This window comes from Carassius carassius, chromosome 37, assembly GCF_963082965.1.
Source record: "Carassius carassius chromosome 37, fCarCar2.1, whole genome shotgun sequence".
In the NCBI taxonomy this organism is placed as follows: domain Eukaryota; kingdom Metazoa; phylum Chordata; class Actinopteri; order Cypriniformes; family Cyprinidae; genus Carassius; species Carassius carassius.
The window spans coordinates 7,823,970-7,844,411 of record NC_081791.1 but is presented as its reverse complement, the minus strand read 5'-3'; the positions used below and the strand labels follow the sequence as shown (position 1 = coordinate 7,844,411).

General features: G+C 38.0%; 1 protein-coding gene across 1 annotated transcript in view; it reads left to right on the top strand.

Annotated features, from left to right (window-relative positions):
* Positions 1-293: 293 nt before the first annotated feature.
* LOC132117916 (leucine-rich repeat-containing G-protein coupled receptor 6) overlaps positions 294-20,442 on the top strand; it is an 88,396-nt gene continuing 68,247 nt past the window's right edge. The window contains exon 1 of the mRNA XM_059527279.1: positions 294-731. Within this exon, the coding sequence (XP_059383262.1) occupies positions 538-731 (194 nt within the window). The 5' untranslated portion in view covers positions 294-537. The remainder of the gene's footprint in view (positions 732-20,442) is intronic.

Sequence of the window (20,442 nt, the reverse complement as noted above, 5' to 3'; positions counted from 1 at the left end):
CACGAAAGTGGATTGCAGCAGTTGTAGAAAAGTAATTGTGAGGGAAGGATTGTGGTAGCTTTAAAGTTATGATGGGAAACCATAGTAAAAATGAGATCTCTGCATACAGCATACAGTCCCCCCTCTCAGAGTTCGGCTCTCCTGCTTTCTTCCAACCATCCACTCCAGCTGCCTCAGGCAGAAAGAGCGCGCAAGAGAAAGTAGGAGGAGTGCTGTGCCAGCCATCCCCGCCCTCCAAAAGCTCCAGCCAATGAGAGGAGTGCTGCAAGCTTCCACTACAATAGGTGAATGTCTCCTAAATGAGATGAGACGAGAGAGAGAGAGAGAAGACCTGTGTAAGCCCCTGACTGACTCATTCACCCATGGGAGTTTGAAGTGACAGAATAAATCTACAGAGACGAGGCTCAGGATAACATTTCAGAGAGCTGAGAGCGGACAGACACATACACACAAACAGAGCTACAGCTGAGTGAGACTGCAGAGAGACAGACACATATAAAGCTCACCCAGAGAAAGACAAGAGTTGGAGTCATTGTCATGTTGGTGGTGTTACTGATCCTGCATGCCGTCTCGTGTGCTCATTCTCACGGGTCGCCGGGTGCCGCTGTGCCTGGTAAGCAGTGCCCGTCCGCGTGCCAGTGTGAGGAGGATGGCATCCTACTGCTCGTGGACTGCTCCGAACAAGGACTATCCAGTGTACCAACCGACCTAAGTCCTTTGACATCTTACCTGTGAGTACGACCTCCTGCTTCCATCGCCTGCTTTGCTGAGACTGAGGGGTTGTGAAAAGTTCTTGAGGGATGTTTGGTTTGATTACCTTAAATATCTTCAAAAGGACGCTGAAATATTATTGTTTTATGCCTGGATGAGGGGTTGGGAAGATATAAAAGGCTCTAGGTTAATCACAGACTTAATGGTTCTCAATTGGTTTTGCTTCAAGACCCAGAACTTGCGTCACTTAAATATGAGTGATTGTTCAGAGGTGAACAAAACTATTAGAATTTGTTGATATTACCATGAGCTACAAACACATGTAAAGTTATTAACAAGAGATAGACTGAAAATTTTGGTTTCATAAGGATCTGTGGTTTCATGCTGTCAGCGGTTGCAGAAAACACATTTAGGACTTCATAAATCATATTTATGCTTAAGTGCACATGTATTTAATGTAGTCTGTGGCATGTTTTCTTTTATCTTGAGTAGTTTGTTCGTGGTTTATTAGGATGAGTGCAAGTCATGCTACCTGGCGTTTGTCTGATTTGACAGTTTCTACTAAGTGACAGATGGATTTGTGCTAAAATGCCATTGTTTAATTTAGCGCATGACCTTCATGTCAACGAGAACCATATGGGAAGTATTTTTCTCCTCTATTTAATGCTTATATTTTAAATTATCGTGATTATTAACATTTATGCTATCCTAATTATGATTATGAGATTAAATGCATTATATTATTAAGACCTTTCTTTTCTGATCCCATTTATGGATGTATGACATACATGTGATTTGTCTTGAGTGATCGGTGTTGATTTGCACCTTCAATCAGGACTGTAATACAAAATATGTGAAACTACGTTGACCCAAATGGGACACTTTCAGCACGAGCGAACCGTACAGGCTGGTTACCAAACGTGAAAAGCAATGCTGGTTTATGTGTCCTGTGACAGTTCTCAGTGCAGCGGTATCTGATGGGAACGTGTGTGTAGAGTGATGCAGTGGGGCGCTCCGTAGAGTATTGGGTTTCTCCATGTCAGCTGGAAGCCTGTTGGGTTTAAGTCCATGCTAATCGCTAAGGCATGCCATATGTCCCCTGATTGTGAATGATGACGCAAAGGAGGACTCAAATGTTCGCTCATAAAACGTTGTGCAGCTCACGTGAATCAATAACTGGAGAGAGTTGTGTTTCAGGCTTCGGAGGAAGCGTAGCTCACGGTTGGGAATTGGATTGCAAACACATGTACCACAACCTTTCAAACATATTGAAATGTCTTGAGCAGTGTCTCTAGACAGTTGCAAGTGCATAAGATTGTATCTATTTTTATTCTGCAAGTGCTATAGGGATTTTTATTGCTTCATGCAATATATCGCATGACTTTAAATGTAAAATTTGTGTCCATTTAGTACATTTATTAAACACTGCAGCAAACTAAACTATTAATATAATTAGGATTTTTATGAAACTTGATGATGAATAATCCAGCCAATACTGTTGGTCAAACTGATTCTGCCAGGTATTTCACAGATTTTGAGTCTGTGCAAATCAGACCAGCAGTCTTTCACATGCAATGCCTCGTCTAACACTTTCTTTCTTCACTGGAGGAGAGCAGATTGATGTAAATATTGACTGAGCTTTGATGTGCATGTCATTGTTGAGATGTCAAAGTGTGTGTTTAAGCACGATGGAGACCATTCTGCAAGAAAGCTCTATTCTACTGACGCCATTTACTCAAAGTGCTCATTCATCGGTCGTCTTTTTTAAAAAATTTTATGCCAAACTTTTAGACAAACTAAGAAAAAGTGTGTGCATTAGACATGTACAGAACATGCAACTGCTTTCCGGTCTGATTTCTATTGCATATGCCCTGGCCTGTCATTATTATTCCACTTCGAACTGCTATAACTTCTAATCCCTGCCCTGAAAACTCACCAAACTTTAAATGCATGAAGTGTCTGTGACCAGTTCTTGCATTTTGACATTTTGCATTGCTGACATTTTAATTATGTGATGTTTGGTTGCCTAGCAACCAGTGCTTAAATGAGCATTATTTGAAATATCAGCCCAGCACCCCTTTGTACTGTAATTTATTTGTCTTGAAATTATATATATATATATATATATATATATATATATATATATATATATATATATATAATGCATTTTCATTAACTGCTTTTCTAGTGAATCTGAGATCGTTTACACTTTAATATGCAAATCAGTAATTAATAAATATAAAAACAATCAAAACATTCTGTCATCTCTGCAAAAGCATCCTTACTCAATGGATTCATTAATATTATGTATCTACTACAGCTTATTTCTTTATGGACATAACAAGCAGATACTATCATTATTATTTTATGCATGGTGAGTCTTTCTTAAAATTACATTTAGAATAGTTTATAGAGCAAAAAGTGGGAGCTGTGCAAACGTGCTACTGAGAAAGCAGGCAGCAGCGCTGGACATTCTGCCAGTATTAAATAGAAAAAGTCTGTCACCAAGAGAGTCTGTTTTTGCACTGATTTTTGTTTGTTTCTGTTGGTTTCAACAGGAGTGGACGTTAGGTACATCAGATCAGGAATAGTTAGAGATTGCGGTTTGTACACTAACATGAATAACACTCGCATACACATTCCTAAACACACTGACTGCTGATTGATTTATATTTGTAGATACGGAGGATCTAAAAAGCCTGGAAATGAAGTCTTCACACAAACTTCATGGCGCTGTTGCATTGAGAAGAAGCAGAACATCAGATGCTCATTCAAAATTAATTTACTCACGCTCAAACCTCTATGAATTTCAAACCTGTATGGCTTTTTTTCTTCTGCAGATCACAAAAGAAGATATTTTAAAGAATGTTTTAACTGTTTTGTCTATACAATGAAAGTCAATGGGGCCTAAAACAACATTGGGCCGTCACAGACTTTCATTGAATGAACAAAAATCGTTTTTTTTTTGTATTTCATGAGGTTGAGTAAAAGATGGCAATTTTCGTTTTTCACCTTTCACCCTCTTTTAATGTCAAATTATTGTTTGTCTTTCAGTACAGATGCAGATAGAAGCCTTTTAGACTTTCAGGAGATTAAAAGTCATTTTAGAACTATACAATATGTGCCATAGTTGACGATATTTAGTTTTTTAAATAAATAAATAAATACTTAATATAAAAATAACTGCATATTTTTAAGCAACACATTTAATCCAATAACAATATATTACAAACACATATATGACAGTTGGTTTAAATTAGGCTTTAAGGCAATTTTTAAATAACTATAACTGTATTAAAATAAGGATAAAACCCTCAATTCAAAGAACACACTGAAAATTTATTTTAGAGCTGTACTGAAACGAGTTAGCATCAGGTTAGCTCAGCTTAAGATGAGTATAAGAATCAACCAGCTCAAACCTCAAAGCTGTCAACCCATTCCCTGAAGCCAAGGTCCATACATTTTCATCTTTCAGGGCAATTTTCTACACAAACACAAATTAATGTTGAGCTCGAGCTGAGGGCTGCAGACACATGTTTTCGTTTACTGGCCCGCCTCAACTTCCAGTGCTTTGGCCTTGAAACCTTTTAGAGTCAGAAACAAGAACAGAGAGAGTGTGTGAAAGATGCCTTCAAGTTCTGAAGTGTGTTATGTTATCTAATTTGAGGGCCATAAATCTATTAGTGGCCCTTTTGACCAGAGATTTATGTTTTAAGTGTCAAACAGGAAGAGTTGACACCTAAATCACTGTGTAACAAATATTACAAACAGCTGGAACACACTTATCAATTATGTCACGTGACCATGAAACAAATTTTAGTTTAGTTCAGTCAATACAAAATGCTGTTCACAACCCATTTTTCTAACATAAATACAGACATTAAATGAGAAGAAATTACAGTAAATAAATCCACTGGAAGTTTCTGTGGCCAATTGTTGCATTTTGACATTTTACATTGCTGATATTGTAATTATGCGATGTACATTTGCCTAGCAACCAGTGCTTAAATTAGTATTATTTAAAATATCAACTCAGCGGCCCTATTTTAATTGTTTTGTCTTGCAATTAAAAAAAAAATAAATAAATAAATAAAATGCTTTTCTAGTGGATCTGAGATCTTTTGCACTTGAATATGCAAATCAGTAATAAATAAATAAGTGTTGAGTTGTTTTTTGTTTTAAAGGAATGCAAGATTCAAACTTGTGTCACCAAAAGCCCTGCCCATGAGGCAGCCATGGGAAAGACTCCAACAGCTAAGTATAATTTGATAAAATACTAGATTTTGTTTATTTATTTATTTTATTTTGATTTCATAGTGACTAAGTGCTATTGAGAAAGCAGATGTCAAATATATGTCAAATTTTACCTAGCACCTAGTAGCTAACACACACAAGTTGCTACATGGTGCTCATACTAAGAAGAGAAGTTTAAATAGGACTTTCAGGTACATCATTTACCGATCTCTTTCCTGCCGCTTTTTTGCATCAGTTTGTGTCCTCTCTTTATGCTGTCAATAAAAAAATACAAAATAAAAAAGCATTCACGAAAAATTTAGAGGTAGGCCTTCTCGGGATCAGGGCTCAGATCTTCAGAGTTGTTTATGCACTTCTGAATCCTAGTGAATTTAACTCTGGCAGCCTACATCATTAAACGGCTCCAAGGGCTCTAATGTTCTCTCCATTTAACCACCTAAGCTCTTCAATGAAACAGGGTGATAATGCTCTTTTCATCCTGGCAGTGGTGAACGCTTTGAGCTTTATAATGTGGTAAGTTTGTAGGCTGATCCCTCAGGGGGTGCTAGCAGACAAACTGCACGGACAATCACTCACAGCTTTGATACTTATGGTTCCACTGCAAAGCAACGCAGTGGGATTCACATAGAGCAAAGAGCTGAGGAATAACATCACAGCTGAGGTGCTTCAGTCAATTTATATTTCTGTATGTATACCCTCCATCAACAGTCCATTACCAAAATCCAGAGTCTCCAAGAAGTAATACTCGAAATTTAACAAATATATGAAACACATGGACAAATTTGGCATTCTCACTGACTGTTCCTCAGAGAAAGAGAATAAAAACTTTTTTCAAGTGAGACTCCAAATGTCAATGGGATATCTGGGTTTATTAAAACCCCCAGCAGACGAATCCACAGTTTACAGAGATGTACATATTTGCTGGGGTGAAATTTCACCCTGGGTTCATGACCGAAGTGAGAAGAAGGTGAAAGTCTTGTATTATATCAAACAAGAAGACGGCTTAGACCGTTGATCTGAGCTCACAGTAACCCAGTGGCCTGTTTACCTGCTTTGTGTGTCAGGACAGGTCACGGACAAGGCAACGGGGAGAGAGTTTGATCTTTTCAGAGCATTGGACAATTCAAACAGACATAGGAATCTGCCACACCGATGTGCAATGTAGTGAGTGAGTGAGAGGGGTCAGGATGTACAACATACCCTCCAGGCTGTAGGACAGACAGATGTTTACACCTGAGAGTGTTATGATCCCACTTGCAGAAACAAATCACATTCATGATATATGACTACGAGCTTTTTCTTACTGCCTCTTTTTGTTTTTACTTTTTAAACTTCTCCATACTACTTTATGCAATTTGTGGAGAAAAAAACAACAACACTTTCTTTCATAAATTCCTTAGTTCCTCAATTCAAATTCTGGATAAAAATGGCTGAATGGAAAGAAAACAAATATACAAAAAACAGGCCGTGCATTTTTTCTCTCCAAGCAGAATGTCTTGTCATTAACACACGACTCCATTTGCGTACAAGCTTGTACACATACGGAGAGTTGCAGACTCAACCTCACCCTCAAACAAACATGGGAGTGATTGTTCATTTCCTTCTCTTCCCATTACCTAACAGTGAAACGAGAGCAATTAGTGCCCTGTGAAGTCAGCCCGAAAATAGTCAGAGCCCATGCAGGATAAATAAACCAGTGGACCTACCGCAGACTGCCTCATCTCCAGAACATCTTTAAATAGATCCAGAGCTGGAGGAGAAGACCCGAATGCTTCTACTCAGCATGCTGTAGAAAAAACCAAACCTGAGGAGCAAACTCTGTGTGGGACCCCCTAACTATTATGTAGGATTGCAGAGATGTAGACCTTGGTCTCATCATCATCTATTATTGATTGAAGACTTTTCTTCAAGGCCACTTCCTTCCTGAGTTCCTGATCCATCTTTGAAATAAAGACATAAGGCTGTAGGACAGAAGAAATTAAATCAGCCAATCTCAAGTGGTTCCTCTAGACAGCAATCAGATCAAGGGGAATCATTTGCTCTGCTTTTTGCAATGTATGTAAGCACAAAATGTTTCAGAAGAGTTTCAGACTGTTGTCAGATATGGCAAGATACCAAGATTTACCATCAGAAGTACGACATCTCAAATGATTCAAATGACTGTAAAAATGGTCTCATTTGTCTCCGTAGGAATTTTAGGAAAAATATCTGTGGGAAAGATGATTCTTAAGTGAGATTAAGAGAATTTGCATGGTCTATGAAAGAGCAACCACTGAGCAATAAAATTTTCCCATGGGTTCTGGTAAGGGAATAACAACTGAATCGGTGGCTAAGTGTGGATTCTGTTCTTTTCAATGGTAGAGGTTCATAAATCACCCCCTGGGCAAACTTGACAATCCATCACAGACCTCTGTGGGGGTCTGTGTGGGGGTCTCTTAACCTGTGGTTAAGTCTTTAGCCACATTTCACCATCGGCTCTTTGGATCTGACAGAAGCTATAAACGGTGCTTTTGAGGTGACATGTTCTCACCCCCTCAAACACCACAGGAAACCTTAAGGGAGGACCATGGATGGGAAAGAAGATACCCAGAATACTGTTCGTTAAGTGGAAATGGTTTATACAGAGGCATAGATTTCAGATTCATGATCCTTACTGTAAAGGAGTCCAGTCGCACCAAAGCGGTAATGGTTAACTGCTCATCCAGAGATGCTTGTGATCCACACATGTGAGAAGCAGTCTTCTCAAATAAAGGAGCAAATGAAACCTTCTGAGTTTCCAAATATATTACTTTACATGCATACAGCTTACAGCATTACACAGTCCCCCCTAATTCTTTATTAATGAGTTTGCTTACATTTGCCGCATTGAGAATATACAACTCATCCAAGATTGCAATATGTTGGCCAGGAAGGATCACTGGCCAGACTGAGGCAGGCTCAAAGCATTTTTTTCTCTTATCTGAACTATTTAGGGTTGTGCCTTGCATCAGGAAAGATTGCTCACTGAATCCTGGTTACTATCTATGTATCAGGCTTATTTGAGAAGGTATCCTCGCCAAACTAGGAAAGGGAACTCTCATAACCTGCTTCCCTGTCAATACCAGAGGAAGATTTGCGTCATAAGATTTATTGCAGCAACTGGAAAAATTCTGTAACCAGACAAAAAAAATCAAATCATCTAGGAATGTAAATTGGATTGACACTTTTTCAGTCTTTCATGAAAAACTCAAGTTAGGGCATTTCTGATGGATGGCTAGTTTATTTCTGGGCATTGTGTCTAGCAGGAACAGATGAGAGAATGGTTGCTTAAGAAGGGAGCCATGAAGTATGTGTGACGTGCCGGAGTCGCATCACTTGCAGCTGCACATCTCTGAAAGAAGTAGAACTACAGTCCAAAGAAATCCATTCAGTGCCTAATTGCATCATAAACCAGCCTACAATGCTCATACCTCACATGTGCATGCCGAAATGCAGGTGGTGTCTTTAAACTGTGAGGAATCTACACATCAGGAACCTTGTAAACAATTTCTCTGAAAATCACAACTTTCTTTGATGCTTTGTATAATTGTGCCAAAGAAAACATAGTGTGAATTTTAAGAGCGACTGTGGGAGAATAATTCAAATCAAAGCCAATTATTTTGTAATGAACTGAAAATTACCTCTCCGGTAGTTTCCCGGAAGGATGGAAAAGGCCTGTTTGACTATATGCCGAGAAGATAAACAAGATTGAGTGCTAGTGTACTTTCAAGCTGAACATGGCGTCTCCCAACTGACCAACCGGTAATGCTGATAAACGAATGTGATCAGTTTCCAATAATACCATTAAGAAACACTATTGCAGGCAAGAACCTTGCCATCTGTTAAGGTACAATCCTTTATGACTAAAACCACAGCATGTTCTTACTTGCCAAACTGCTGACGAACACCAAAGATATAGGCAAAAAGGCATTACAGATGATTTGCCACTTTGAATATGAATAGTTGTTCTGCTTTGAGACTTAAGAATAAGTACATATAGTATCCGATGAAAATAAATGAAAAGAGTAAAATCTGATGTTGAGGTCACCATGTGATTTTTTTTTATTATTATTATTTTATTTTTTTGAATGTGTTCCATTGGCTTTGTTAGATTTGGTTTCCCAACTTAAAACTTGAAGCAAATGTCAATGGAAAAACTGTCATTTGGTGTTGAACAGTCAATATCTCTAAGCACTATTTCCCATGACCAGTGTCTTGCAAAGTCCGGCAAATAATCTTGTACATCTTCTTGAGAGTTGGGATTGGGACATCCAGGGACAGGGTGAGCTCCAGCCAGTGAAAAGGATAGATGGAGAGGGTGTTTCCTCCGCCCAACCTGCAGTTGTCTCAGCTGCTCGCCACTGGGGACAACAGGAAATTTATTGCAATAATCATCTCTCTAGGCAACACATTAAATAGCTCACTCCTGCTTTGAAAAGGCTTTGAAATACTTTCTCTTTGATACTTGATTAGAGAGTGAAGTTTTCAGGAGTTGGCAAACAGTCTTAACATGTAGAGAGTTGTTGGATATTTTTTTTATGTTTGCTTCCTTTAGTGTTAATGTGGTTAATTGGTTATTTTACTATATTTGAAGGTAGTAGCTATTGAGTTTAGCATATTTTATTTTAAATAAGATAAAATTAGTTTCATTTATTATTATTATTATTATTTTATTTTATTTTTTTACAATTTTACAAGCAGCAATGTTTAAAATTGTACTATTTTACATGCAGCAATGTTAAAGGTACCAAGAGTGTATTTTAGGTAATCTTTTATGTCTACATCATGTTTGAATTCAATCCTCCACCTCTGTACATCTCTCCCAGAAGCTGGTCAACGTTTTTTAGTGTAAACTTGTATAGGTCAAAAAATTATTTTTGTTTGTAAAAGACTGAACAAAAGTACATATTGGGCCCTGTAATGATTTATTGGACATTCCAGATGAACAGCGAGCAGAACATGTTGAATGCATCATAAAAATGAAAACATGTGTGATTTCATGCATTGTGAACTCTCTTTGTGGCACAAAACTTGTGGACTAAAATGAAGTCTGGACTACATCTGAAACATGACTTCAAAACTTATTAGCATACTTTTGGAGTACTAGGCTTCAAATATTGTAAAGTTAACAATAGAGATCAATGCAAACTTCAATATTAATTAAACCGCAAGAGTATGTCTGCTTTGGGTCAAAGAGACAGTTAGACCATAAGTGTTTTGAGAGACTGCATGTGTTGGAGCTGAACTCTACCAGTTAGTGTCTATATCTAGCCATGGTGTTCATGTGAAATGAATCTGGCTTGCAACATTTTCAGTTCCTCCCTCTTGTCTTGAGTTAACCCAATTAAACCTGAACCAGCTAATCAAGGGCTTACTAGACATACAAGAAACTTCCAGGCAGGTGTGTTGAGGCAAGTTGGAGCTAATCTCTGCAAGACAGTGGCTCTCTAGGACCAAGATTGAACACCCCTGCTTTACCCGAAAGAGGTCAGAAAAAAGGTCAGTGATAGCCTGCCGAATAGCACACATGGTGCGACATGTACATGCACACAACCTGGTCTGGAATCTGATATTTCTGTGATCTCATTATACATTGAAATATTGTTTTTAATGACAATATATACTTTATCTCAGACAATGACATTGATTGATATCCCAGTTCAATTCCAAATTTCATTCTAGAAAATGTCCACTGCCATGCAGAGTTTAGCTCTAACCTTAGCAAATAAACCTGAAGAAGCTAATCAAGGTCTACTATGGCTACTGGAAAATTATATGCAAGTGAGTTTGATGTTGTGGCTAAACCAGCTGAACAGTGGATCTCAGGGGGCAGAGTTGAGAAACTAAGTTTTAAAGACTAAACAGTACAGGGAATTTTAGGATGCCAAAGTTTTGAGCAAATACATACAAAATATCAATTTCTAGTCTTCTCAGAACATTATGACATGTGAATTGAACTCCTGATTGGGCCCGAGTCCCGGGCCGGCAGGAATTGTGGGTGGGGGGAGTGCATGTACAGTTCTCTCTCCACCTTCAATACCACGACTTAGGTGCCCTTGAGCAAGGCATCGAACCCCCAACTGCTCCCCGGGCGCCGCAGCATAAATGGCTGCCCACTGCTCCGGGTGTGTGCTCACAGTGTGTGTGTGTGTGTTCACTGCTCTGTGTGTGTGCATTTCGGATGGGTTAAATGCAGAGCACAAATTCTGAGTATGGGTCACCATACTTGGCTGAATGTCACTTCACTTTCACTTCACTTTCACTTAACAAAATAGAGAATGATTCTAAGTTATGGAAAACTATACATCATGTGGCTAGCAGCCTCATCTCAGTTTGTAATTGTAACTCAAACCACTTTCTGTGACAGTTTTGACATTTTTAATCCACACATCAGTCGTGACATATGCAATCTCATGGATATATTTTGATGACATGTGCAAAAGCATGGTCAAACAACGCCGCAGAGACAGTTCTGGGGTCTGTCTGTCCTTCCACATAGTTTTTCTCCATTCCTCATCCACTCGATTCTCTCATCCCTTCACTCTGAGATATTTGCGGCTCTGTCTTCCACAAAAATAGTAAGACACTCATGTCTTTCTGTCTTCTTTTTCTCGTTTTCTCCCTTTATGACCACAAATTGCTGTCATTATGTGATGCATTGCAGTGGTGATGGCTAACCAGAGTCTGGCCTGTGGAGAAAACCACGACAAGCGAATTAAGAGCTGAGGGAAATTGAGGGCCTGTGTGTGTTTGTGTGTGTGTGCGTGGACCACCCAGACTCTCATAACCAGAGGGTGAGACCACAAGCAGGAGCGACTCTGTTCTGCAGCCCGCATCTCGGTCCCTCACTTTCTGTCTATATTTAGAACTATTTGTTTCTCCTTTGTCTCCTTCTCAATCGCTCTTGCTGCTTCGTTCTCTTGGTCTCACAGTCTTATCTTTGTGGTCATATAAACTGAAGCCAAATCCATGAGACCCTATAAGTTAATTTCATTGAGAAATTCACTTATATGCTATATAATTTAATGTGCTGAATCTATTTTTATGCTCATATATACCAAAGAGAGAAACTTTTATTACTTAGAGGCTGCTTTTTGTAGTTTAGGAGATTAAACTGGGTTCTCAGTTGCTTGTTTGGCATATAGATACAAATGAGACAATTGTTGACATACAGGTAGTATCTAGATTAGCAATATTTGGTCTTTGTTTTACTATCATAGTCCCTCAGAACATTGCAAATCTGCACTATTGTAAATCGTGAACACACATTCCTATCAAAGTCGGAAACATTTGCGTGTGTCTTGGCCCTAAAGAGTCTCACTTCTCTCAAAAACTTCCTCCAAACTTTAATCTCTTCCTCCAAGGTTCTCCTCTTCCGTATTGCATTCCTGTCCGTAAAGCAAAAATGGCTTCCATGCGGATTGCCCATTATGTCAGTGGAGCGATGGTTATCGGTACTGACCCAGGTCAAGCAGCACTGTAAACAGGACTGTGTTCAGAGTCGGACGGCTGAGGAGAGAGGTGCAACGCTGAAGCCAGACGACGGGACAAGCCCACTATCAGCCCCAGCATCAGGATCCTGGCTCCAGACTGCTCCCTCTCAAGCTCCTCTCAGAGTTGGAGCCTCCCGCCCCCCATTTTACCAGGGAGGGAATGGGTGTTGGTTTGGGTGTTGGATCGTGGCTGATTCTCCACATGGCTGTAGTATCCACAATGCATGAAGAAAAAAACGTCATATGTAGATGCAAAGACTAACCTTGTTTCGCTGCCCTTTCATGAAAACTATGAAAAGCACTTATGAAAAGCAATGCTAATGTTCTTTACATGTAAACAGTACATCCAGGTTCAATTAAAGGTAAGATCTGTAGAGAGTGAATACAAATTCAAGCTTTTAATTTTCTTAAAAAAGGTAGTTGCTAACGCATGGTTAAATATGACAACAATGCTTGTTGGGGACGTAAAACAACAACATCAAAAAAGGATTCTAATATTTTAATACTTTTTTGGATGCTGTTATAGATATATTTAGAGTATATAAATTGGCTTTACAGTACAGAATCAATGTGCTTCATTGCTGACAAATGATAAAAGTCATTTGCAGGTTTTGTTTTCAGTGGGTTTTATGTAAATATCTCTGTGTTCTCTGTTTTATAAAGTGTCCTGTTACTATTTTGGTGTGTGCAATCATTTAAACGTGGATGAAAAGAAATTGCGAGGATCTGAACAAATAAAAGTAAAATGCTGACAAATTCAGACTTTTTTCTGTTCATCAGCAGATAAAAAAAAACACAAAACATGGCTGCTTAAATATTATGTAATATTATAAAAAAGGAAAAAAGAGGTACATTCAAGTCCAATGTATGAACTGCTTGTTGGATCTAAATTAATAGATCATATCATTGAGGTAAATATTGCATAAAAAATTTAGTGTTTATCGGCTTTATATGGTCATAACCAAAGGTTATATCCAAAGTTATATCCAAACTCAGGTCATGACCGTATAAAGACTGGATATAACTTAGCTTAGAGCAATTTTAACAAACTAATCTCAAGTTAGTATGTCGTGCTCTGCATTTTGTGTTTTAGTATTTATATCTGTACAATGCCTTGTTCCATAGGATCCATTGTAAGTGCATCACTCTAAATGTATTTTTTTGCTTTATTTTTGGTGGCAATTTGCACAAAGCATGGAACAGACATTGTCAGTAGAGTTTGTATTGAACCCAGAACATTTTTTTCATTTATTCCACTGTTATTATGTAAGTATAAGTAAACCCGTAGTCTAAAAGCACTGAATGTGTACATAGTGTGCTAATATGCGGTGAGAAGCAGGTACATTCAAAGTATCACCAATACCCTCTTTGAAGACTCAAAGGAAATGTGTTGACAGGGAGTCTGTTGAGGAGGACAGGGTGCGGTTTGATGTTGCTCACATTGCTGCCGGCTCAGTGTGTGTTTGGCTGCAGGCCAGGACAATGTTGTTAGAGAAAAGCACTGAGTGAAAGATAGATGCCTGTAATTACTACAGGCCAGTACACCGAGGAGCCCGCAGAGTTCAGATGACCACAAAGTCTCTATTAGAACTTGTTTTGGTGACACTATTACAGTATCCATTGATACAATATTATATTTGATTAAAAATGACAGTAAAGACATTTATAGAATGATTTCTGAAGGATCATGGAACACTAAAGACTGGAGTAATGGTTGCATGAAATCCGGCTTTGCAATCACAGGAGTAAATATATTATTGAAACAGAAAAAAAAAAAAAAAATGATCCGAAACTTTTGAACTGTTGTGTATGTATCCAAATCCAAAGCATCTCAGCAACACTATTACAACAATCCTCTGGAAAACTTTGATCTCGGCTTCCTCTACAAGTCTTCCCAACACAACAAATTTCTTGCTTTGCATGATTTATCTAAACACAACTTTTATGAACGCCACCAAAATCACAAGAGAATCAGCCTCTGTCTGTGTGCTGCCTATGAGTTTCATTACTCAATTAGGTATGACAAAACTATTGTTGGTTCATAACCTCTGGATTAGTGAATGGCCCTCATCCCAGGACGTCATGGTGACTGCACAGTTCATCAACAGCTTTTTCCATGTTTCTTAGGCGGATAGGAACACATGTTTTTGACAGCAACAATGGAGAGGAGAATTTAATAACTTCCTTCTGCATTCTTATTGAGTTCAACAGTCCACATTCCTTTAGTCAAATTAAATAAACAAGTAACTGTTCCACAGATGGCAAAAACAATCATTTAGTACCAACACATATTAATAAAAGAAGACAAAATAACAATCATGTGCCAATAGCGACAATAACACAGAAGTTTTCCTGTTTATTGTCTAATTTTTGGACATGTTCCAGGAAACTTTTGTGTAGAGTGCTAAACGTTTCACACTCTATGTGCATTTGTTAACTTAAAGGTGACTTGTGTAAATTTTTCGATGTTAAAATTCTTTCACTTAATATGCAGAGACAACTTTAAGTAAACCATTTGTAGGTTGATTTCTCAACATTGTAACACAGTAGTGTTGTGGAGCACATCAGAGCACTGTTGTTTTTGTTTGAACATTTTAACCAAATTACCACAACAACAGCTTTACAAGTGGAATACGTTTGGGGCAGGGCGATCTGTTTGCTGACCAATGGCAGATCGGTGGAGTATTTGGAAAACCTTTTTAAAAACAGTAATTAGGTGCTCAAACCAATCAATTTGACTTGAAGCAGCGCATGCTGGTTAGAATTTTTTTATTTGTTTCAGTGAATGGCATTAAAGTACCAAAATGGCAATTTGACGATACAGCTTGTTTCACGATTGCCTGTATTCACAGATGACAAAGATTATGCGTGTTTTGTGAACTTTGGGATGTGGAACGTGTCCAACTTTGGTAGTGTTTTGCACGACACAGTTTTCAACTAAAAACATGTTAACTCTTTTATGTATTTTGGCCATTAATTTACATGACAATGCAATTTAAGGGACTCAAAGCACAAACTTTTAAAAACAAGTTTCAAGTATATGTTTTTAAACGCTACGATTATTATCTCTGTCTAAACAAAAAAGTGGGTACTTGTGGAAACTGTGGCATCATACGCAGCATAATATGTGTTCTTGTAGTGTTTCTTTACAAAGTGACATTGCAAACTACTGGCCTGGCAGGCATAATACAGCCTCTTTAGTCATTTTCGTGAATTCATGCGAACGGGGATCGTTTTGATAAAATTGTTGTCTCCACACAAAACCTTTTTAAAACTTTTACGTTTTTAGTACATAGTTGTCATTTAAATGTATTTATGTCTTCGTTTATAACTATCCCCTCAAGTGCAAATGGAAAATCTCACTGATCTTTTGCATCCAGCAGCAGCCAAAGTCTTATTATTTTTTGCCTATGGTGCTGCTAGCGGCATAGAAATTCCACTATTTTTATCCAATAAAATTACCTTTGTTGGTGTAAACTTGTGTTGTCATGTGGTTTGACTTAAAAAGATAATGTGTAAATGTAAATGTCACCACATGAAAACCTTTTCTTATGCACCTTACACATTTCTTACAGCGCTCTCTAGATCCTGAACAACACTTGATGCAGTTACTCAATGAAAGTCCCTTGGGAGCTAAAGATGCAGTGGCATTGTGAACAAACACAATATAGCTTCCGTTGAAGACAAAGGTACAGTTATATTCATGGGGAGAGAGGTGGCAGGCATGAGGTTTCATTCGCCCCACCTTTAAGATGTACATTGCCCTGGGACAGATGCTAGATGACAGGGTTATTACACCGACAATAGCTTTAGTAAAGGGGGAGGGAGAAACAAAGAGGAGAGTAAGCTTAGTCACAATGATATTTCCTGTTCCTGTCAAAGGAATAAAGAAAGCTAAGGTGTCAGTGTCAATGTTTGCGCTCATGGTTTGAGATTGTGAATTTGATACAAGGTGATGATGGGAGGGCAGGAAGTGTGAGCTGATGATATGGTGGGACTTGTCCAGTCTGTACTTGTAGGAGTTGCTTTAGGCCTATTTATTGAAGGTGGTTTGTATATGAGCAGAGAAAAGATGTTTCCTCCAGTTTTCTCATGCAACTTGGAGACTCTCGGATTCTTCCAAGTAACACCACTCAAAGGTTTCGTGATAACTTCCACAGCGTAAGATGTGCACGCTCACATTGCAGAGATTCCTCCGCACCATTGAAATCTGCCGGACCCCTGTCCTGTCATCAACCCCCATTCTCTCTTGCCACAAAGGGGGCATTGTGTTCAGTCCCAGACCCGGGCAGACTGTCCTCAAACCAATCATGTTTGGCAAAGTGAGCCTCGTTAGAACAGAAGGATTAACAGGAAGATGAGAGCTGGAGTTGCTGACAAGATGATGTGTACAGGAACTCCTTTAAAACTTTCAATGAGAAGTGGCCTGATGTGCATGCAATGTCGTGCAGAAATGAACTTTTGTTGAATGAACGTGTGTGAGTGTATACATAAATATAGATTAATTACAATTAATTACATGGCATTAGAGTGAATAAATATTGACTCAATAAATAATTTTCAGGAGGAGCTATGGCTTTAAAGCTTCACTTTAAGAATAAATATTCTAGAGTGAACAAGAAGGAACTTCCACTGACAATTTAGCCACACATATTTTTATTTGTGGTTGAAGTTTAATTTTCCATCTTGGTTTTAACAGTTATATAGATATATCTTAACACCATTTCCTAGCTCTCAAAGTATTTCCTCAAATCTCTAAACTCATTTGCCTGAGTACGGTACATCTTGAACCCAATAGACGACTTTGTCAGCATGCTTAGCATGACGTGGCAGGCTGCAGTCAACACGCAGCAAGGGCCCCGCTCTGCATAAACTCCCCTCCCACCCATCCAGGGCTCAGATCTGTAGCCAAGTGTGGTGAGTAAAGCCTGCTCAAAGCTCTCTTCCAGCAGCAGCCAGATCCGCTGGCAGGCAGGTGATAAATAGTCCCAGCGTTAATGACACTTAATGCTTGCCCAAATCCCTGCAGTAGCATCAAAGACGATAAGAGTCCCTGTGCTAATGCCACTATATGGAACGAAGGATTACACGGCAGAGAAAAGGAGAACGCGGTGACGAGACAACGGTGAGCGGGAAGAAAAGCGGGAGATCACAGCGACACTTAGAGCCAACAAAGGCGGTGGGAGAGGTGGAGGAATGCGTTTTTGGTGGAGGACTGGGAGGGGTTGGGTACAGGGGTCCTGCGATGGAGCAGGGGAATAAGACACTCGAAATGTCTTCATTAAAGGGAAAGTTTAGCCAAAAATTAGAATTCTGTCATCAATTACTTACCCATATGTCAATCCAAACCTTTACAACTTTCTTTCTTTTTTGGAACACAAAAGCAGAAAGACTATGCTGGTTTTGCTTTTCTGTAGAATAGCTAGGGGTGTCAAAACTGATATTTTAAAAATCACCAATGACCAGTAACTAACCAGTTGACTGTTCAACATAGTAGATGGCAGTATTGCACCTTAATGCTGGTTGCCATTTATCGTAAAATGGAAAAAATGCTATAGGCGAAAGCAATATATTCTATCCACAGTCGAGTGTGGGATTTTTTTTTAGATTAAAAAAAAAAATGCATAGAAAGACTGGTATTAGACATCTTGTTCTGAATTCATTTGTAGGTTTTTGTACATTTATGGTCACAAACACTCTCTCTGCCTCATTACACTTGTAGTTTAAGTGTGTTTCAATGGCCACAAACCAAGTTAAAGATTAATTTGACTCATTTATTTTTTACATTTCTATTTATATCATGCATTTGTCATTGTGAATTATTTTGCATCTGATAATAAATACTCTCAAATTGTTTGTTCTCCTATTTCAAGTCTTGAGGAGTCAAAGGACAGCTTTGCGAGACAAACCAACGGAAATTAATTATCCACTTATAATCTTTCACTCAATCGGTCTGATTCATGAATGAATCATTCCAACTGGTTTTGTGAATCAGAATCAAATCAACCACTGAGTTAAAGATCAAAAGAATGATTGATTCACAGAAGTATGATTCATTATGATTCATTTACATCATTTACAAATCTGACATCGCTACTTCTCTCATGAAAGCAAGTAGAAAAAAAATATATATATATATATAAACGTAAATAACAATTTGGACTGTTCTCTGACAAATATAATAGGCATGACTTCAGAAGACTTGGAATATAATGCATAGTTTGTTTTTATGGTGGATTTGCATCCAAGATTTTATTTCATTCAATTAAACTGGTATAAAACAAAACAACAACAAAAAAAACTGTAATTTGTGTTTATAAAGAGTTTATTTTTATGGTGAGCTTTTCTCTTCTTAATTGAGGCATGCATTATTTCCATGCCCTTGTAGACCGAAAAAAAATGAGGGAGAGAAACCGATATGGAGATTGTTTGAAGGACACAGGCACTTTAAATACAGTCCTCATGGAGAGCACTGGCGGAGGCTTAGGTGTCACACACATTGTCTCGTTTCAGGGAGCTGCAATGTGGCAACAGCACAACTGGCAAGCGGTTCAGACAGAGTCCAGAAGTTCTTTCTTACCAAATTACAAATCAGTAAGAATCACACATTAAATAGCAGATGAGATATTTAAACTGTCATCTCAGATTCCAAAGACTTTGTTTTGTGGGTAAGATGATCTCTTAGAGTTCTTGAAAGAATCAGTGATGGAATTCTGTTCTAATCCAGGTATTTTCATTAGATTTTGAGAACATCATTAGTCAGATATTTAGGTTCATGAACAGCTGCAGTTGGATCAGTCTGATTCATGACTGAATCATTCAGTGAATTATGTTTTAACATTAATTCAACTAATTATGATTCATCTAATTTAACAGGTTCATTTGAAAGAACCAGCTTGTTCATGAAGCATACATCACTCTCCTTCAAAAATGAACTTAACTACAGTAAATTCTTTAATAAAGAAACTGTTATAAAGAAACTTTAAAATAGCTGTAAAATTACTTAAGCATTGCAATATTGCGTTCATCCATAAAAAAGTAACTAATCGAATTACTTTTGTGTAACATCTTTTTGTCACCTGAGCTGGGCTTTCTTATTTGTTTTTAATAACAAAAAACTGGTGCTATCAAACAATTAATCGCTATTAATCCAAAATAAAAGTTACTGTGTGTACTGTGTATATTTATTATGTACTGTATATAAATACAAACACATGCATTTATATATTTAGTTATGTTTATATATATATATATATATATATATATATATATATATATATATATAAATACTAAATAAACAGTACAAATATCACATATATATATACATATATCATGTAAACAAAAATGCGATTAATTGCGATCAATCCTTTGATAGCGCTACAAAAACCCAAAAGTTATATTTTGACAACTGTAAAGGCCCTTGCACCAAAAGTGAAATTAATAAACCTCAAGATGAAGGAAGTGCCTCTGTTCATTGTGTGTGAGGGGTCAATGAATTGTAACTTGCATTACTTTTTTTGAAGAAGTAACAGATTTTTCTTGTAAATTTGAAAGTAATGCTTTACTTTACTAGTTACTTTAAAAAGTAATCTGATAACGTTCCGTTACCCTCAACATTAAATGAACAATACACATGATAGACATGATAATGTAGACCACTTGTGGCTTCAAACCAATGCTACAAAGACACTGTCATGTATGTGGGTCAAAGGCTACTAGTTATTGTATACCGAGAAAAGACTTGTTGTGAATGTTTCTGTGTCTGATCAGAGGAAGTAAGACTATCAGTCCACTTCCTGTGAGTATTGTCCAATGGTGTGACCTTTGACTCATGACTTTAGTCCAAATGACGTCATCTTTTGTCTATATGCAAAAAGAGGCTGAACGAACAGAACAATGTCTGTTCTCCCTGTGTCCGTGTGGGAGGTAGATGGAATTCTGGGATATAGAGAGCCTTCTGTGTTAA